This window comes from Mustela nivalis (assembly GCF_964662115.1).
Source record: "Mustela nivalis genome assembly, chromosome: 18".
In the NCBI taxonomy this organism is placed as follows: Eukaryota; Metazoa; Chordata; class Mammalia; order Carnivora; family Mustelidae; genus Mustela; species Mustela nivalis.
Window position 1 is genome coordinate 51,989,261 of NC_139037.1, and position 19,942 is coordinate 52,009,202.

General features: G+C 44.2%; 1 protein-coding gene across 9 annotated transcripts in view; it reads left to right on the top strand.

Moving 5' to 3' along the window:
• The first annotated feature begins 282 nt into the window (after window positions 1-282).
• LOC309852740 (uncharacterized protein) overlaps window positions 283-19,942 on the top strand; it is a 32,548-nt gene continuing 12,888 nt past the window's right edge. For 2 of the 9 annotated variants that reach the window (XM_082709933.1, XM_082709931.1), the window contains exons 1-5: window positions 283-490; window positions 7,312-7,493; window positions 8,308-8,366; window positions 11,990-12,116; window positions 12,611-12,706. In XM_082709933.1, coding sequence (XP_082566059.1) covers window positions 12,043-12,116; window positions 12,611-12,706 — 170 coding nt within the window. In that variant the 5' untranslated portion in view covers window positions 283-490; window positions 7,312-7,493; window positions 8,308-8,366; window positions 11,990-12,042. The other 7 variants (XM_082709934.1, XM_082709932.1, XM_082709936.1 and 4 more) reach the window with 5 other exon arrangements.

The following is a 19,942-nucleotide window of genomic DNA, read 5'->3' on the forward strand; positions in this document are numbered from 1 at the left end:
GGCCTAAGTGTCCACAGCACAGTAAGCTTTTACCCTGAACGGTTGGAAACGTTTACTGTAGAATAATCAGGAGGGATTGCTAGGGGCTCCGCGTGATGCCGGAGGAACACAAACGAACCCAAACCAGAAGACCAAGTTCAGCCTGGCAGATAGGGCAGGGCGCACCGGAAGCCCACTCCCAGCTCACTCGTAGACCCCGCCCCCGCCCCCGCCCCCGCCCCCGCGACCGCCGCGGACCCGCCCTTTTCCACTCCCAGCACCGCCATGGCGTATTTCCGGCAGACCCGGAAGCGGTTCTGGAGCCCTGGCGGTCTCCCTGTAGAAGGTCACTTTGTTTCCGCTTCAAGCTGTAGCGCGGCGGCACTCAGTGGGCCAAGGTCCGTACATGGGTGTGGGGGTGGTAGGATCCTAATGGCCCCTGTGTTCTCCAGTCATGAGCCCGGACGTCGCTGCGACACGATCGGAGGGCTGGGTCTCGCCTCCGTTGCCGGTAAAATCCTGAGGAGGCCACCCCTGGTCCCTCTCCAGCTCTGGCGTGGGGACACCACCTGCCTCTTCGTTTCTCTGCTTGGTACCCTTGGCCCACCTTCCTCACGCACCCGGTGCCGTATGAAAGCCCCACTAGTGGCCGGATGCCACTCGCGGGGGCGCCGTCCCGCCAGCGGCCGCCCCCCTGCCCGGTGTCCTCCCTGGTCCGGGGCTTCTGTGCACCTCACCCTGTCTTGAGGCGCCACCCCCACAGCATCACGAAGGGCCTCTTTCGCCTGGGCTTCTGCTCACTGTTGCTACCCCTGCAGAAGGTGACAGGCTCGTGTCCCGTGACAAGTCGTGTTTGTTCCATCCCTAGGCTCATCCCAGGAGGGGGATGTGCTAGTCGTGCTGTGGCTCGGGGGCAGCTGTGCAGCGGCAGCTTGATGTAAGAAAGATGTTAGGGCCTGAAGTGACGGCCAAGAAATAATTCTTGAGACGTCTTAGTGCAAAAAGGTGATTTTATTACAGCACCGGGACAGGACCTTTGGGCAGGACCTTTGCACTGGGGTCATGAGCGGTGGCCCATTGTATACTTTCAAGTTGGGAGAGGGTTAGGGATAGCGTAAGTCTCTAAGGAATTTCGGGAACAAGGTTTCCAGGATCTTGAGGGGGCTAGCTGTTAGGGTAAGGTCATTTATTACCATCTAATAAAACCTTGGTCATGAGACTCTTCCAGTGTATATCAGTGGGTCATATGCTTGGAGGATGATTGTTAACACATATCTTGGCGGGGTGGGGGTGGGGGGGACTAGGTTAGAGCTACAGGAAAATTCTAAAGGAGTTTTTATGTGTTAAAGTAGACGTGCAGGATTCAGGGGGTTGGGCTGGGATTGCCTTTTGCCCTTATCAAAGTATGAACATCAAGGCAGCTGAGTTCCTAGAGGAATGTCACTGCCTGTTTGAAGGACTTACCATTGGGCTGTAGTCAGTAAGAGCATTTAATAAGTTATCTTCTGCCTCGATTTCCCACATCACAGCGGAGGGCTGGGATCCGCATCTTTTGGGATCCTAAACAAGCCAGGTTCTGCCATTCCCGCTGACAAAACTCAAAGGCAGAGAAACCAGTGGTGGTGAAAGAAAAAAAGGATTTGCTTCAGGGAGGCGGACAGTGGGAAGACATCAGAGTAGCCTCTCAAAGACTGTTCTCCAAACTATTGAAAATACTGCCAAGTTTCTAAGGAAAATGTAGGGCAAAGGTGGGTGGATGAGTAGTAGTGCAGGTAGGCAGTGGAAGTCTAAGTGATGGCGTCTGTGAGTCAATCATTGGTGGGGACTGGCTGGCTCAGGGCCATTCTTTCCTTGAGGGGGTGGATTCATTTTCCCTCAGGATGATTTGCTCTCAGGATCTTCCATGTGAGCTGAGACTTGAACTGGAAAGAACCCAACCAGAAAGATTGAGGTCAAAATGGAGGCACCCAAAGTCCTCTTTTAGTGGCATGTGTATGGCCCCAGTGCCCCACTGGAAAGAGTATTCCCCATACAAGGGTTTTGGGGGGTTTTGTTTTTTGAGGGTTTTTTTTTTTTTTTTGGTTTTTTGGTTTTTTGGTTATGGGTTTATTTTGTTTTGTTTTGTTTTTCCTGTCTTTGTATCCTCAAGTTTCATTTAAATTTGATTCCAATTTTTTTTTTTAAATATCCAGTGTTTTTCCTTTAAATTGTATCACAGATGAGTTCTCAAGGGTTTTATAATAATTATATATTGAAAAGACTCTTAGTATCTGGTAAATAATTTTACACTATTTCATTGTGCACTTGCTTAACATACAGGAGTCCTAGTGCTGCTTTAACAAAGTACCACAAATAGGGATGCCTGGGTGGCCCAGTTGTTAAGCATCTGCCTTCAGCTCAGGTCATGATCTCAGGGTCCTGGGATCAAGTCCCACAAGAGGCTCCTGCTCAGTAGAGAGCCTGCTTGTGTGCATTCTCTCTCTCTCTCTCGCAAATAAATAAAATCTTAAAAAAAAAAAAAAATACCACAAATAGGGTGGCCTAAAACAGAAATGTTAAAAAAAAAGAAAGAAAGAAAGAAAGAGAAGCCAAAATAAAATAAAAACAAATGTATTGATTCCTAGTCCTGAGTGTGGAAGGTGTCTGCAAGGCCCTGTTCCCTCTGAAGCCTGTCGGGAAAAAAAATCTTTCCTTGGTTCTTCTAGCTTTTTTTTTTTTTTTAAGATTTTATTTATATGCCAGAGAGAGAGAGTACACACAAGCAGGCAGAGAGGCAGGCAGAGGCAGCGAGAGAAGCAGGCACCCTGCCAAGCAATGAGCCCGATTGGGGACTCAATCCCATGACCCTGGGATCAGGACCTGAGCTAAAGGCAGCAGCTTAACCAACTGAGCCACCCAGGCATCCCCTCCTCTAGCTTCTGGTCTTGGTGGGCAGTGTTTGACTTTCCCTGGCTTGTGGTGCATCACTCCAGTCCTTCATCTTCACAAGATGCATGTCTTTATATAGGGACACCTGTCATATTGAATTAGAGCCCTGTTCTACCGCAGGATAACCTCATCTTAACTCATTATATCAGCGATGACCCCACTTCCAGTAAGATCACACTGAGGAAGCCAGGGGCAAAGGGGGTGTGGGTTAGGACTTAACAATATCTTCTCTGAGAAAAAGCACAGTTCAACTCATAATACTAAGGATATTGATGATCTCTTACATTAAGTCAAAAACTAATTTAACCAGACCATCTGATATGTTTAATGTTACGTTCTCCATTGTGCAAATCTGGAAATGCTTCATAAGAAAGAGTCACAGTGTATTTGCTGATGGGAAATGCAACCCGTTCGATTTTTGTTTGCATTATTTTTTAATTACTGCTAGTAAAGCAGAAAGACTGATGTCACTGTGTTAAGGATTTGCTCTGTGTTCTTGTAGGGACACAAAGCAGGCTGCCCCCAAAAGTGGCACATAAAAGTTGTTCTGAGCTAAAAGTAATAAAAACCCAGCAGATGCAGGAAGGGCCCTCTGCTTCCCATGTAACTGCCTAACACACATCAGAAAGATCAGCCTGCTGCAGGAAGACAGGTGTTAACCGAGGCCCCTCATCTGCCTGATGGAACAATCTTGTTTTTCCAAGCTTCTCTTTCACCTTGCCAAGGAGTCTTCTTCCCTGCCCCTCTCCTTAGCTCAAGTAAGCTTCGTGGTGCCTAGTTGTCTTTGGACTTGCATGTCTGAGTTCCACGGATGTACACCTGTTTCGTGTCAATTTGATTCTTAAGGCCAGTGAGAGGGAACACAGGATAGGGGAAGTTCTCCCTCACTGACATTCTCAATTCTCTTGTTAGTCTAACACTCGAAATACAAACTCTGCTGTTTCAGGTATGTAATCACGTCGCCCATGAATAATAACAGTTCTAGCCTTCTACTGTCCTTGTCTTGTTTCCACCTTTACCTGTTTCTCTGGGTCCCCGCTCAGGCATCCTGTGTGTAGTGAACGGGAAGAACCCGGACTGGGCCCCTAGTCCCAGACTCACTTTCACGAAAATGCTCTCAATGTTGACTGCTGATCATAGTGTTTGCTGAAACTTTCTTGCTGAGATGTAATTTTAAATGTTGTATTTGGCATGATTTTACTACCAATTATCTTGCTGATGGGTTAATTGTACTCAAATATGTTTTGCTTAAATCTGTTATTTTGAGGGGTGCCTGGTTGGCTCAGTGGGTTAAGCCTGCACCTTTGGCCCAGGTCATGACCCCAGGGACCTGGGATTCAGCTCAGCATCTGGCTCTCTGCCCAGCAGGGAGTCTGCTTCCCTTCCTCTCCCTGACTGCCTCTCTGCCTACTTGTGAACTCTGTCAAATAGATAAATAAAATCTTAAAAAAAAAAAAAAAGTTAGAAATCTGTCTTCAAGGTTTGTCCTCTAATACAAATGGCATTATTATCTTCTGCTATGATGCCGAGTTATATGTGTGTGTGTATTCAAGAATCAATTAGATGGAGGACCTTTATTAGGAAGAGAACTGATCATGATGTGGGAAACAAAGGCAGAAGAAAAACTACTAATATCCTTATACCTACAGGTCATTGACATATCCTTGAAACAGGCAGAGTGACATTTCTCCAAGGACTCAACTGCCATGATGTTAATAGGTTGCTAACGGGAAAAGACAGTCCTGACCTTAACTCCCCAACCCCCACCAGGATCCTGAAAGTCTACTTTAACATAAAACATTTCCTTTGGAAACTTCCCCTTTCTCTCAAACCCCCTAGCTACCTATTGGTAATCATCCTCCAAGCAGATGGCCAGCTGGTAGACATCAGAAGGGTTCCCTGACTAAAGATTTTTGGTTGGCAATTAATGACCTTTTCCCAAGAACCGATAGGCCCCTCAAGGTCCTGGATACCTTGCTTCCAAAATTCCTTAGATTCTTGTGCTATCCCAAACCCCATCCAGCTTGAAAGTATATAATGGGCCACGCCTCATGACAGAGTGTGGTCTTTCTTCCCCTGGGTCCTGTCCCCATGCTTTCATAAAATCACCTTTTGCACCATTGACATCTCAAGAATGCTTTCCTTGCCATGGGTATCAAGCCCTAATGTTCTTTCCTGCATAGATACCAGAGATGAACAGTTTATATCACAAACAGTTGCCTACCTATAACAGACACATGAAAAAAGGTTCAACATCATTAGCCAACAGGGAGATTCAAATCAAAACCACATTAAGATACCACCTTACACCAGTTAGAATGCCCAAAATTAACAAGACAGGAAACACCAAGTGTTGGAGAGGATGTGGAGAAAGGGGGGCCTTTTTACACTGTTGGTGGGAATGAAAGTTGGTGCAACTACGTTAGAAAACAGTCTGGAGATTCCTTGAGAAATTAAAAATAGAGCTACCCTATGATCCTGCAATTGCACTCCTGGGTATTTACTCCAAAGATACAGATGTAGTAAAAAGAAGGGCCATCTGTACCCCAGTGTCCATAGCAGTAATGGCCACAGTCATGAAAGTGTGCAAAGAGCCAAGATGCCCTTCAACAGATGAATGGATAAGGAAGATATGGTCCATATATACAATAGAATATTATGCCTTCATCAGAAAGGATGAATACCCAGCTTTTCTATCAACATGGATGGGACTGGAGGAGAGAATGCTGAGTGAAATTAAGTCAAGCGGAGAGAGTCAGTTATCGTATGGTTTCATTTACTTGGAGCATAAGGAATAACAGGGAGGACATTAGGAGAAGGAGAGGAGAATTGAATTGGGGCAACTTAGAGGGGAAGATGAAGCATGAGAGACTATTGTCTTTGAGAAAGAAACTGAAGGTTATGGAGGGGATGGGGTGGGGGGTTGGGTGAGCCTGGTGGGGGGTATTAAGGAGGGTACATACTGCATGGAGCACTGGGTGTGGTGCATAAACAATGTTGGAACATTGGGAAAAAAAATAAAATTGAAAAAAAAATAATGAGTTGTCTACCTGGAGGACAAACATTGATAAATATTGATAAATATTTCATCTTTCCTTTCTCTGAATATAATCCCCTCTTTGGAAATTCGAAATCCTACCTCCTTCTTAAGTCACCGTGACACAGAAGCTTCAAACACCTGTCTTTGCGTCTCATGTCTTTCTTGTTTCCATAATTAAGAACTTAATCGTTTTCTCTACTGAAATTGTTTTCTCTACTCTTACATCATTTTAAGTCTTAGACCAGCCGAAGAATTGAGAACAGCGCAGGAAAAACAAATTTTCCTCTCCTCACATTCATTCTGTTGTGTGAACTGACCTCCATGCTTCACACCCAGAACAGAACATGCAGACAGCTGGGGATCAAGGGCAGCCAGAGCTTCATTGCTTTGCCAGCCATGGAGGCCTCAGCAGGTGGGGCCTTCAAACTTGGAGCCCACCTGGGGAAAGGGCTAGGGGTTTGTAGGGAAATCTGGGATTATGTCCCATTTCCAGAGGAATTGTGTCTGTGCTGCCAGCCCTGTTCATCATGTCATCGGGGTGGAACCAGGTTCCTGAATCAAAGGGCTGAGAAGTGAGGAGAAGAGGTCTGTGGAGAAGGAAAAGGTTACGTATTTGGAAATGGAGTCTCACTGATGTGGGAAGCAGAGGCAGAAGAAAAATTACTCAATTTCCTTATCCACTGACAAGCCCTTCATACCGTCAGAGTGACTCTCCTCTAGGGACTCAACAAACTCCACGTTCAGGCTTTGCTAACGGCAAACGGCAATCCTAGCCTGACAGACCCCTACCCCCAACCAGGATCCTGGAAGTCTACTGTAACTATTGCTTGTAAACGTTATCTCTAAACGCTCCAAGATATGTGTTGACAATCATTCCCAAGCATACGGCCCACTGACATACATCTAAAGGGTCTCACGTCAAAGGTTTTATTACCAATAATGAATAACCTTTTCCCCAATAATACCTAGCTCCTCACTGTTCTGGAAACCTGGCTTCCAAAACTCCTTAGAGACTTACACCATCCCTGACCCCCTCCCAACTGGCGAGTATATAATGAACCACTCCTCACAGTCCCAGGGCAGCAGCTCTTTCTGCCTAGGATCCTGTCCCTGTGCCTCAATAATCCACCATTTTGCACCAAAAATGTCTAAAGAATTTTTTCTTGGTCATCAGCTCTGCACCTCACACACCAAAACTCACTTATATTCTTAGAACCAGATTCCTGAAAGAAAGGGCTGAGAAGTGAGGAGAAGAGGTCTGTAAAGAAGGGAAAGGTTCCTTTTTTAGAAAAGGAGTCTCACTGAAGCATTAATTGCTTTTTTCTTTGTTCATCCTGATACTTTTCAATTGGTTTTCATTTCAGTCACCAAGACAGCTGTTTTAAGAAGACTGCAAACTTTACAGTGAGAAACCACTCCGTGTTTTCTGGAATGGCTAAAATAAAGAAAAAGGATAACATTCAATTTTCCCGAGAATGCTGAGAATTAGAATTCTCATATCGCTGATCCGAGGGTAAAAAGAACATGCAGTGTGGAAGACTGTGTGGTAGGTACTTATGTACAGAAACACTTACCTACTGAAGGAGAATATTTTGTTACCCAAAAATATGTCTCCTTGGACTGAACATTATTTTTGATCGGTTATTTTGAAGCAAAATAAGATAAAGGAAAAACTGAAATCCTGTGTTTACTTTGAAAGAGACATTTGCATTTATACAGGAAAGTTCAGTCTCTCAGTGGTCTCCCTCTGTAGCAGAAAGAGAGAGAAGGAACCAGTCTTCAGAAACTCTGATGGTGAAGAAGGCAGGGCTCAATCTCTGCTCCCAGCCCCAGCCTTGGTTCCCCTGCTTGGACTGGTCACCTCCTCAGTTCCTTCCCAGCAAGGTCACCTGTGGAGTTTCAGAAAGGATCTTCTCTGTCAGTTGGTTTGGCCTAAAACAACACTGTTTTGTTAATTAAGTGCTCAGGTGATTCTCAGTGGGGGGGGGGGGAGCCTGAGGGATTTGGTGGTTTTCTGAGAGTAGTTTTTCAGCTTTGGTCCTGGAGAGGTGGCAGAGTCTCTGCTCCGTGAGTCTGGGAGGGTAGGGGCCCTGCAGCCTGCAGTTCCTATGCTGACGCTGAAGCTGTGAGTGGCGGTGGCAGGAGACCCCTCCCTCCCCACAAAGCAGGTGAGGAAAATGCAGGGATGGGTGTCCTCATGGGAGCTCACAGTTTCTGAGCTGCTCCGGACACAGAGGACTGGGAAGTTGGGCCTTTTCTGCATCTCCGAGTCCTGCCCGTGGGCGAGCAGTGTGAGGACAAGGAGCTCTGTTGCTGGATTTCAGGGCATTTTCTCCTGATGCAGCTGTGATTTCCCACAGATCCCTCTTGAGGACGAAATCTAGAGGTGGAGGCAAAAGCAGAAATGGCTGGTTCTCAGGTGAGCCTGGTGTCCTCGCAGAGCCGTGTCTTCTGTTTCTCCGCAGACCCTCGCGTTTAGAAGCTGCAGATGTGGATGCCTTGACTCCGGGTGCTTCTTGCTTCTGTGTTCACCTGTTTTTAAGATCTGGTCAGAAGTGATAACTCACAGGTCTTTAGAATGCTTCTCTATGTCCCAGAGCCTTCTGTCTTGTCCCCAACCTGACTTTGATAGGGCATCAGTCATTGTCGCTTTGAATTAAAGTCCCACTAGGAGTGACAATATTCCATTGGTGGCAGATCCAGAGGGGAAGGTGTCGAGTCCGAGATTCCTGTGGCTGATGAGGTCTGGTCCTGGGATGTCAGTGGGGGAAATCATTTCTCATTCGGGCTCTCGGGATTCTCGATCAGCTGTGTGCAGCCTGGGAGTAAGGAAATGTGGACATAAGCTCGGTGGCTATGAGTCCAGAAAAACTTGGAAAGTTTTTATTCTAAAAATGGGTGTGTGTATCTCCATCTTTAGCACTTGAAAGAGATATTCTACTTAAAATGCACTAGATGAGGGGCACCTGGGTGGCTCAGTGGGTTAAGCCTCTGCCTTCAGCTCAGGTCATGATCCCAGGGTGCTGGGATCGAGCCCTGCATCGGCTCTCTGCTCAGCGGGGAGCCTGCTTCCTCCTCTCTCTGCCTGCCTCTCTGCCTGCTTGTGATCTCTCTCTCTGTCCAATAAATAAATAAAATCTTTTTTAAAGAAATGCACTAGAGGAAGGTGCCTGGGGGCTCAGTCAACTAAGGTTGGACTGTTGATTGCCACTCAGGTCAGGATCTCAGGGTCCTGGTCTGGTCTGGTATCTCCACTTCAGGCTCTGTGCCCAGAGATGAGTCCCCTTGACATTCTCTTTCTCCCTCTCCTGCCCTTCTCCATCTCCTCTAAAATATAAATCAGTCTTGGGGACCTAAGGTGGTTCAGTTGGTTAAGAGTCTGATTTCTACCTCAACGTCAGGTCCTGATCCTGGGGACTTGAGTTCCAGACCCACATCAGGTTCCCAGGTGGGCAGGGATCCTGCTTCTTCCTCTCCCTCTGCTTACGCCTGTTTGTGGTCTCTCTCTTGCTCCTTTTGAAATAAAAACTATAGTTTTGTGGGTGTTTTTCAAAATTTTATTTATTGTGCCCACCTGGATGCCTCAGTGGGTTAAGCCTCTGCCTCCAGCTTAGGTCATGATCTCAGGGTCCTGGGGTCCAGCCCCACATCAGGCTCCCAGGTGGACAGAGATCCTGCTTCTCCCTCTACTTCTGTTCTGCCTGCTTGTGCTCTCTCACTTGCTCTCTTTGAAATAAATACAATCTTTGTAAAAAATTTTATTTATTTGTAAGAAAAAGAGTGAGAACACAAATAGGCTGTGTTATGGTCAGAGGTAGAAGGCTCCCCACTGAGTAAAAACACACCCCTGGGCCTCAATTTAGGAGGCATTCTCAGGACCTTGTGTCTTGGCCTGAGCAGAAGGCTGATGCCCACTGACTGAGCCACCCAGGTGCCCCTATAAATAGAATCTTTAAAGAAGACAAAAATAAAAATAAATCTTAAAAATTAAAAGAAAGGAGTAAGCTAGGTATTACTAGCACAGGGACGCTATGCTATCTCAGTGTAGTGTCTCTGTCAGTCGCTTGGTGCCCCAGACATGGGTCTATGATCGGATGGAAGCCTGTCCCGCAGCGCTGCCAGAATTCCCCTGAGGCAGGACAAAGGTGGTGGGAGTTTCCTGAAGACTGAAGAGATGAGAAGGAGGAGGGCACAGGAGAGCCTGTCTGCAAGGGGCTTGGGGGTGTTGTTCCTTAAAGGGGGAAGGAAGGTGAGGAGTTCTGGGGAACCAGGAACTTGTTCCTTTCTGCTCACTGTACCTGGTTGTCAGAAGCCCATTGGTTCCTTAGGGTCTTGGTAGTTTTGCGGTGGGTCCCCTGCTGGGCCTGTCTGGACTCAGCCAAGGGGACACTGGGGCCCTTCCTCCACTCCTTTGCTCAAGCCTGCTTGCGTAAAAGCAGCCTCTACAAATCTTACAGTGATTCAATTGTTTAGGTATATCTACTGTATTTCAAAAATCAGATTTATATTCTGAATTCCTGTTTTCAGTCCAGTGGAAACTCCAGTGATGATGTGTCCTTTGATGTGCATTAGGCACTGATAACGTTTGTTTCCATTCAGCTGATGGGAACTTCTTTTATTGGCTTGGTGCTGTCTGCCGGATCCTCCCCTGAAATGATCCTATTTTCCCTCCTGTCATTTGTAAGGAACATGGGATACTGAGGAGTATGCAGGAACTATCGCATTTCAGGTGTCAACTTCTTTCTTTTCATTTCGCTTGCTTGTAGGTTTGTTCTTTCTTTCTTTCTTTTACACATTTTCTCAGTTGTGAGACAGAGCACATGAGTGAGGACAGGGAAAGAAAGAAGCAGATCCCCACTGAGTGGGGAGCCAAACCGAGGATTCCTTCCCAGGAGTCTGGGATCATGACCTGAGCAGAAGGCAGACCCTTAACCAACTGAACGAACTATCTGGTTCCCCCTTGCTTATAGTTTCTGAGGAGGAGAACAAAGTCAAAAGAGATGTGGATAAAATTCAATTTCCTTCAGCTTCCAGTCTCTTGATAAATACCTAAGAAAGGCAGAGTAGAACATTCCTTGGGAACTCATAACTGCCTCAAGGTTAATGTTTTGTTGGATGCAAAAAGCAGCCTTAGCTTGACACTAGCCAGACCTCCAGGATCTTGTAATTCCGTTTTAACAGATGAAAATTTCTTTGGAAACTTCCTTGAACTCTATTCCCTAAATGTAGCTTGGCCATGATCCTTCAAGCTTGTGGCTCTCTGATAAATACCTGGAGGGTCTCCTGACTAAAGTGTTACTAAACAGTGAGTGGCCTCATCAAAACATCAGCTGGGAGGCCCTGAGGGTCCTGAAAACTTGCTTCCAAATTCCTTAGAGCCTCCTGCTGTCCCTCACCCCCTCTCCACCTGAACGCTTAGAACCAGTCACTGCTCACAACTTTCCTCTCCCCTTGTGTTAGGACCACAGTGTTTGTACCATGACATCTCAACAATTCCTTCATCATTCACTCCAGAACCCCAATATTTCACATCAGAAACATGTCTAGAATTTCTTTTTTTTTTTAATTTTTTATAAACATATATTTTTATCCCCAGGGATACAGGTCTGTGAATCGCCAGGTTTACACACTTCACAGCACTCACCAAAGCACATACCCTCCCCATTGTCCATAACCCCACCCCCCTTCTCCCAACCCCCTTCCCCCCAGCAACCCTCAGTTTGTTTTGTGAGATTATGAGTCACTTATGGTTTGTCTTAGAATTTCTTGACCATTGGTTCCTCTCCCACATCCCAACACTTTGCACTGGACAAGGAGGGCTGTCACCTCTGTGTAGTGGATAGAGTTGACTTCTGGGAGTGAAAGGTCTCAACCAGGCAGCTCCCTGACCCTTAGGTTTGCTTTCTTCCCACACTCATATCACAGAGATGAAAAGGTCAGGTCTGGTTCTAGCTGGTGACACTAACTTTCTCTTCATCTTATGGACCATCTTAGGGGCACAGTTTGTCACTGGTCACTTGGTGACTGTGGTATTTGTTACAGGAACTGCTGACCTTCAGGGATGTGGCCATAGAATTCTCCGAGGAGGAGTGGGGATGCCTGACCCACACTCAGCAGCAACTGTACAGGGACGTGATGTTAGAGAACTATGGACACCTCCATTTCTTGGGTGAGGAAGACTTCCTTTCAGGTTTCCAAAGCCCCACACCGTGTTTTGTTGCTTCCTGTGAAGACTGCCTCTTGGGAGATTTCTCTTGGGATGACTGGATAACAGATCAAGGCAGAAAGGGAAAAAAGTAGGGGTTTGTGGATGGAGAGAGAAATCTTCATGATGTTTCCTTTTCAGCGTCAGCTTCTCCTTCCTCAAGGTAACATCATGGCTTGTGAAGAGGAGTGGCAGTTCTCAACATTGGGTCATAGAATGGTGATGCTCACATCTGAGACTGAAATTTACCCTTCTTATCATGTCTGCTACTTGGAAGTGGAGGTCAGGATATGAACATTGGAAATGCCTCCAATGTGTTCTAAATGGACTGTTGGGCAACAGCTTTTGGGAAACCATTTTCTAGAATTGTCTAATATCATCTCTACTCTACTGAACACAAGACTCATGGGAAGTTAGAATCAGCAGCAATAGTCATTTTCCTTTTTCCTCATAAACAGGTCTCCTTCTGTCAAAGCCAGACCTGATCATGCTTTTGGAGCAAGAGAAGAAGCTCGGGAATGTGAAGAGAAAGGAGACTGTAGCTGTCCATCCAGGTGGGTGGGAATGGGTGAGGCAGGTGACAGAGTGGACGTCCAAGTCTTAAGGAGGGAGGTAGACCTTAAGCTGTGGTTTGAGTAGCTCTCCTTGAAGGAATGTCAGTTGGAGACATGCCCAGTTTTATGTCTCTGTCTCTCTCAGAGGGGTATCTGCTCTTCCACTAGGCTAAAGCCTTTGCAAATTCTGGTTCATCATGAGACAAGTAGGTCAGGGTTGATGCATGCACAGTGGGGTTTGGTGCAGAAATTTCCAGACCACTGGAGACAGATTTCTAATGTTCTCTGCCTTGACTTTCTAATGTTAGAGGCTTTAATACTAGTCTTAAACAAAACTGAGATTTAGTAACGTCATCAGATAACATAGCACTGCTCTAAAATGAGAAAATATACTGCTTTTTTTCCCTTCAAGTGTTCTTTTTTCTTATTTCCTTTTTTTTTTTTTAACCTATAGAAATTTCCACTCTGAGTTCTGTTCCTCAGTAGTCAAATAGTGCAATGTCTCTCTTTGTTTCCTAGAATTCCTACGTAACAAATACTACTGGGGAACTAGCACATTTAGTGCTTGGACTTGTAGCCTTTAAGAAAGTTTAATTTATTATCTCATTTGTTAATAATTGCATCATGATTCTGTCTTCTGTGAACTTCTCGTGACTTTGTCATGTGTGTTTTCACTTTCTGATTAGTTCTATATGTGATTTAGCTCTATATTTTGTACATCAAATATCCTGATACAACATGCACATGTGCTTTTTAAGTAGTGAGTTAGACAATTAGTAAGATTCCCATATATTTTGTTTAAAAATTTTATTTGTTTGACAGACAGAGAGAAAAAATGAGTAGGGAAAGGGCAAAAGGAGAGGGAGAAGCAACGTCCCTGCTGAACAGGGAGTCCTGGATCCAGAACCCTAAGCTCATGACCTGAACTGAAGGAAACTGCTTAACTAATTGAGCCCCACAGGTACCCCTGAATCCCCATGTTTGGGAAATCCTTTTTTTCAATAATGCAATGTTATTTCTGGGAAATTAATCATGAGCTTTTTCTTCTACTTTCCTCAGAATGTATCAGAATTTAACCCCAAATATTAATTTTATATAGGTGTCTCTCAGCATATTTTTCAACTTCCATGGTGTTTATATACTGAAAAATGAAGAGGTTGTTTCCTCTGTCTTACAGAATGGATTATAGGATTACATTCTGTGCAGGAGGGGAAATATATTAATAACGTAGTACATTTCTTTGAAGCTTTTTTAAGTGTTTATAAAATTTTTATTTACAGCTTTTTATAATTGATTTTAATGAGAATTCTTTTTTTTTCTTTTAAAGATTTTATTTATTTACTTGACAGAGAGAGATCACAAGTAGACAGAGAGGCAGGCAGAGAGAGAGGGAGGGAAGCAGGCTCCCTGCTGAGCAGAGAGCCCCATGCGGGCCTCGATCCCAGGACCCTGAGATCATGACCTGAGCGGAAGGCAGCAGCTTAACCAACTGAGCCACCCAGGCGCCCTAATGAGAATTCTTTACGATGTTATAGTTCGTGAATACATGCCAATCAAATGCTTGTTATTCATGGGCACGTGGACACAGTTTTAAATTATGGTTATATGGAAGTATTCCTTTTCTGTCATACATCAGTGTTTTATTTAGAATTTCTTGGGTTGAGTTTTGTCTTACTCTAATTTGGTAATTTCCTAATAAAGTGTTTCTTCTGTCTGGCTTATTCCACCATATTTGTTAAGTGTGGATTCGGTCTTACCTGTGTGTGTTGTTATAGGAAGGGAATTTTCAGCTCAGTATATTTTAAGACCATGTGAGCATAACTCAAAAAAATGCTGTTTATGTTTTTTGCCAGTGAATTTTGTGTGTCTTTGTCTTTGTTTGTATGTCACACATACATACTGTGTGCCCCTACTTTTTCTCTCCTTGGTGAGTGGTCAGTGAATGTTGTACTGTTTCTAGGTGAGTTGTCATTAACATAGAATTCATTTCACCATGTTTTTGTGGGTGAATTTTTATTCTCTCTGCATGAGAGAAAGACTGTTTTGAATTCAAAGTAATTTTCAAACATTTTATATTTCTGTATCATGTTTTGGTACGAAATATGAAAGATAGATTTTATCTGTAATTGTAAGATGAATACCCATGATATGCCTTCGTACCTTTCTCATTGCCTTTTGTGTCTTCTGGGAGCATTTTCCTTGTGATTACCTTAGAGATTCCTTAAAACAACATTGTTATAAAACAGTTTAAAACTCAGTACCAATACCATAAAGAATTCTTCTTCCTGTCTCTACCCCTGCACCCCCCCCACTTTGATACTACAAATTCTTTTATGTTGTATACTTTATGACCTACATTTGTGATTTTAATACTTTAACAAAGTATTAATACTTTAACAAAGTATTAAACAAACAAAAACAAAAACAAAGCTCTGTAGCAGAAATAAACGTGACTGGTATCTCATTACAACACTACAGGTTTGTGTAATTGTCTACATATTTCTGCTCAGTGGAGAGCTTTGTGTTCTTGTGTGGTTGCAGGTTCTGGGTAGAATCCTTTTATTTCATCTAGAGAATGTTTCTTCAATAGTTCTTGTAGGATAGATCTACTGGTAAATGTAGAGGGGTCTTTACTTGGGAATGTCTTCATTTCTATGTCTGCGGAAAAGAGTTTTGCCGGGTAAAGTATTGTTGGTGGTATTTTTTGATCTTTCAGTACCGGAGTGCATTATGCTGGCCCCATTCTTGTTGGGACTGCTGGGATCCCACTACTGCTCTTCTAGGAGCTCTTGCACAAGGTGAAGTGCATTTGCCTTGCTGTTTCAAAAGTCTCTTTTCATCTGTGGTGTTTGATGGTTTAATTGCAACATGTCATCAGTCTTCCCATTCTTTGTATGTGGTCTGCTGTATATACCATAGTTTTATAAGGAAGTAATTTGAGGGGCACCTGGGTGGCTCAGTGGGTTAAAGCCTCTGCTTTTGTCTCAGGTCATGATCCCAGGGTCCTAGGATCAAGCCCCACATCAGGCTCTCTGCTCAGCAGGGAGTCTGCTTCTTTCTTCTCTCTCTCTGCCTGCCTCTCTGTCTACTTGTGAGCTCTCTCTGTCAAATAAATAAATAAAATCTTTTAAAAAAAATTTTTTAAAAAGGAATTAATTTGAGGAAATAAAATATTAAGGCAGTCATAGTGCAAAGACATTTACTGTGGTGCACTAGATTTATTAAGATAAACTTGTCTGTTGTAAGTGGACTGTTACTTATGAAAAGCATGTTATTCAGTGGTCGACTGTATTTGTTAGTAGACCTGAAAGGATTCAGGGGCAGATGGATCTCTAGAGAGGGACAGTTATTTTCAGTGTGATTCGTTTTTTCTTTTGACTCTATTAGTACATGTAGATGGATGTCCAAAGAAAGCCAGAGTAGCAGAAAATTCATGAGATAAACCAGCCTTTTATCTTTTGTTTATACTACTTTGGTATCAGGGTATGCTGACCTCACAGAATGGTTTTGAGTGTATTTTTCTATTTCAGTACATAAAAAATTTCTTTTTTATTGCTAAGATTTTGGTAAGAATTGTCATGAATGGTTTTTGTAAATATTAGTTTCTTTTTGTTGTACTGAACTAATGCCCAGGGTTTCTACCTAACAAGTGCTAATTGAACAAAGTCACTAAAAATATAATGATATGGCCTAGTCAGAGAATTCTCAGGGACTCTCAATAAAATTTTATCCTGTATGTTTCTCCAGTTGTTCTGTGAGCATAGAGAACACAAGCAGAGTTTTAGGGTTTTGATATGCACAGAATGCAATGTGTTATATTAAGCTAAAGACAGATTTTGGGGTCAGAGAACTAACTAGGAAGAAGCACGTGTACATACATATGTGTGGGTACCTGTATCTTCAGAAGGAAAAGGAATCCTGTGTGTGTGTGTGTGTGTGTGTGTGTGTGTCCCCAACACTAATGTGATCACAAGCACAGGGGGTTTCTGAGAGGGACTTCTTTTTTTTTTTTTTTTTTTTTTTTTTGACTGACAGAGATTACAAGTAGGCAGAGTGGCAGGGGGAGAGAGAGAGAGAGAGAGAGAGAGAGCGCGGGACAGGAGGAAGCAGGCTCCCTGCTGAGCTGAGAACTTGATGCGGGGCCTGATCCCAGCACCCTGAGATCATGACCTGAGCCAAAGGCAGGGGCTTAACCCACTGAGCCACCCAGGCGCCCCTGAGAGGGACTTCTGTGGGGATAACTCAGATTGACCTGTGACTTAGTTCCTGCAGAGGTTGTGCAGATTGGCCTGGGTCAGAATCACCGGGAGCACTTATAAGTCTTGGATCCCTATGGCTAACCTTACACTACCATGTCAGTAGCTCTGGGGTGCAGCCCCCCACCTTTCCTTTCTTACCTAGTCTCAGGTGGCTGTCTGGGGACTAGACCTTGAGAACCTGTATCTGGCAACACATTCATTGTTGGGTTCTTCAGGGAAGGTAGTAGTCTGTGGGTAATGTAGTGAGATACTCAGGTGTGTAGTCTTGGGTCTCCAGGTGTGAATGTGGACTCCTGTGTGTTGGGCCTTTCCTGTATTGTTCCTTGGATGCCTGACCTTTGTGTCTACTTCTGAGTAGTCAACCTGGAAACCACTCAGGCTATATATGTGTGGTGTGGGCTGGAATGTTGACTTTAAAGTGTCCTTTCATGGAAGCTGTTCTGTGTGAGGACAGCTGCGTGAACCATTGAGTGTCCAGGAGGAAAGAGAATCCAAACCTGGGTCACCTTCTAGAAGGGCCTCTTTCTCCTTTGTCCGTATGCCTCATGTTCCTATGTAGGGCAGCCAGATTCAAACCCTGCTCTACCAATAGGGGCTCACTATACCTTCCTTTATCTACATCATTTCTTTCAAAATAAATAAATGAAAAAATAAATAATTTATTTCAGTACAAGGAAAATAGTGTTAGCTCTAAACCATAGAATCTAGAGCATTGAATACATTAAGAGCAGATTCAGTAACTGTGGGACATACATTGTATGCAGTATGCAGAGGAACATGTCAGATGCTAGTGAATATTTGGATTTTCTTTTTAATGATAAAAAGTAGCCCACAAGTCATGTTTCATGGTGAATCATCTCTGAAAATGAATATTGAACCCTGTTTAAAAAAAAAATACCCTGTGTGCATTTGAAACGTGAGAGTATCTGTCTGATGCCAATTTTCATTGGAATCCTTTGAAATTGTGGTTTTATTCGCAGTCATCTGAATGTAGCCAACTGTTTGGCATTCCTTCTAGAGGTATCCCACGGACCTCAGCAACTTCTACTGTAAAACATGTGCGATCATTTTGAATATACACTTATTCTCTATGAGCACAGAGGGCTAGACATCTGTCCATCGACATATTTGGACTCCTGAGTGCCTCCAAAACCTATGCTGGCAACTCTGTGATCAGCCAGGGCCAGAGGTGATGCTGAACATGTGGCGGGACCGAAGGCCATTCTCTGTTGCTGGGCAGGACCATAGGCTGGGCTAAGAGGCTGCCCAGGTTCACTGAGGAGGCTCCCTGCTCATGCAGAGTAAGAGGTTATGCTCAATGCTTGGTCCCTGCTGCTGGCTTGGTTTTCTCCCCAGAGGCCTGTTAGAGAGGCTCTGAGGTTGTCTAGGGTCTCTGTTCAGGCTTCTAGCGGAGCAGGATTGGAGGCTAGGTTCAGCCATGGGAAGTAACTTAGAACTTGCATAGCTACCAGACAGAGAACAGAGAATGTTCTAGTTTAAAGCGTTGGCTGGACACCCAAGTCAGTCACAGCTGCTGACAAATCTCCTTAGCCAGGTAGGTTCATCTCCTCTCTGCAAGTGGGCAGATTCCCATGGATCTCTGATTCATTGCCACAACAAGTTGGAGCACTCTCTTGTCCGGCAACTCTACGATCTGAGCACTGGTTGCTGTAAGCGCTGCCCACCTTCTCCGTTCTATAGGATCCCCAGTGGTCCAGCACCACAGATTCCCCCAGGGATCCCCGTGAGGTGAGCTCTCACTGGGCCACCCAGAGAGTGGTTTGCCCTTTGGGGAATGCTGGATGTCCACTCTGTGCTGTCATTTTCTTTGTGGAGCCATTGTAGTTCCTTCAGGTCCCTCTTAGTGGCACACTGTGCTGGCCCGGGGAAGGCACACTGGGATCCACGTGAAATTGCTCCTGTTACCCTTCTAGAGGTGTCCTTCTTGGTCTCTGGGGTCCCGGGATGCATCAGCCTATGCTTTTGTATTGAGAATCATGCATTGGTGTCTCATGTGAACAATTGTTTGTTGAGCGAAGGTGGAACTACTTTTTCACTATCTTCATGAGGTCCTCACTCTGTGAGGAGCAGTCTTCTCTCTCCTGGGGTAAAAACAGTTGTTTCCCTGTATACATGTATTTGTGGGTTTTTTTTTATATGTGTGTATGAATTTGCACATATACATGCTTGATATCCAAGAGGTAGTATGTTTAAATCATGATTTTTTTGATATTGAAACATAACCCTAACCGAGACAAATGCCTTTCGTGTTAACGATTATTCTGTGAGATGTGTCTGTTGCCATGCTGCTTATTTGATTGCTTATCACCACATGGGTTGTTTCTTCTTCCGTCTCTTTAAATTTGATCATCCAGTTTTTTATTTATAGCTAAAAGAAAAATTTCAGTTTCTGCGTTGTCCCCATATTGGCAGCTTATGTGATTTTGATGTTTGGCTCCTGGTTCATACATGATCATACCATGTCCTACTTTTATCTGCTTTGTTGCTGGTGGTGCTTCTCTCTATTACTACAAAGGTGGGCACTAACTGTTGGCCAATCTCTTTTTCAAAGTGTCTAGTGAGTTCTTGTCCTCATTTTTTTCTGTTATACCTTTTTCTTCAGTCTTTGTAGTTCTCCATGTATCATGAGAATGTGTCCTCTATTTCTCTCTCTTGAGCTTGTGATACAGAGATGTTTTTAATTCTTTTTGCAATCTTTTTCTTCATTTCACCATTCATGGTTGGTGTGTTGTTGTTGTTGTTCTTTTCTTCCTCTTAGCAATTTTTTCTTATACCATACCCCAGAGATTGAGTCCTTATATTTATCAGTCAGAAATGTAGTATAAACTGATGTGCTCTGTGGTTTCCTTAGTGTCTGGGGTTTCCTAATTTTTTCTCCCTACATGGCTAACAAAATGAAATGTCCTCTGAAAAAGTTGAACCATGTTTTCTTTTCTTTTTCCTTTTTTTAAAAAGA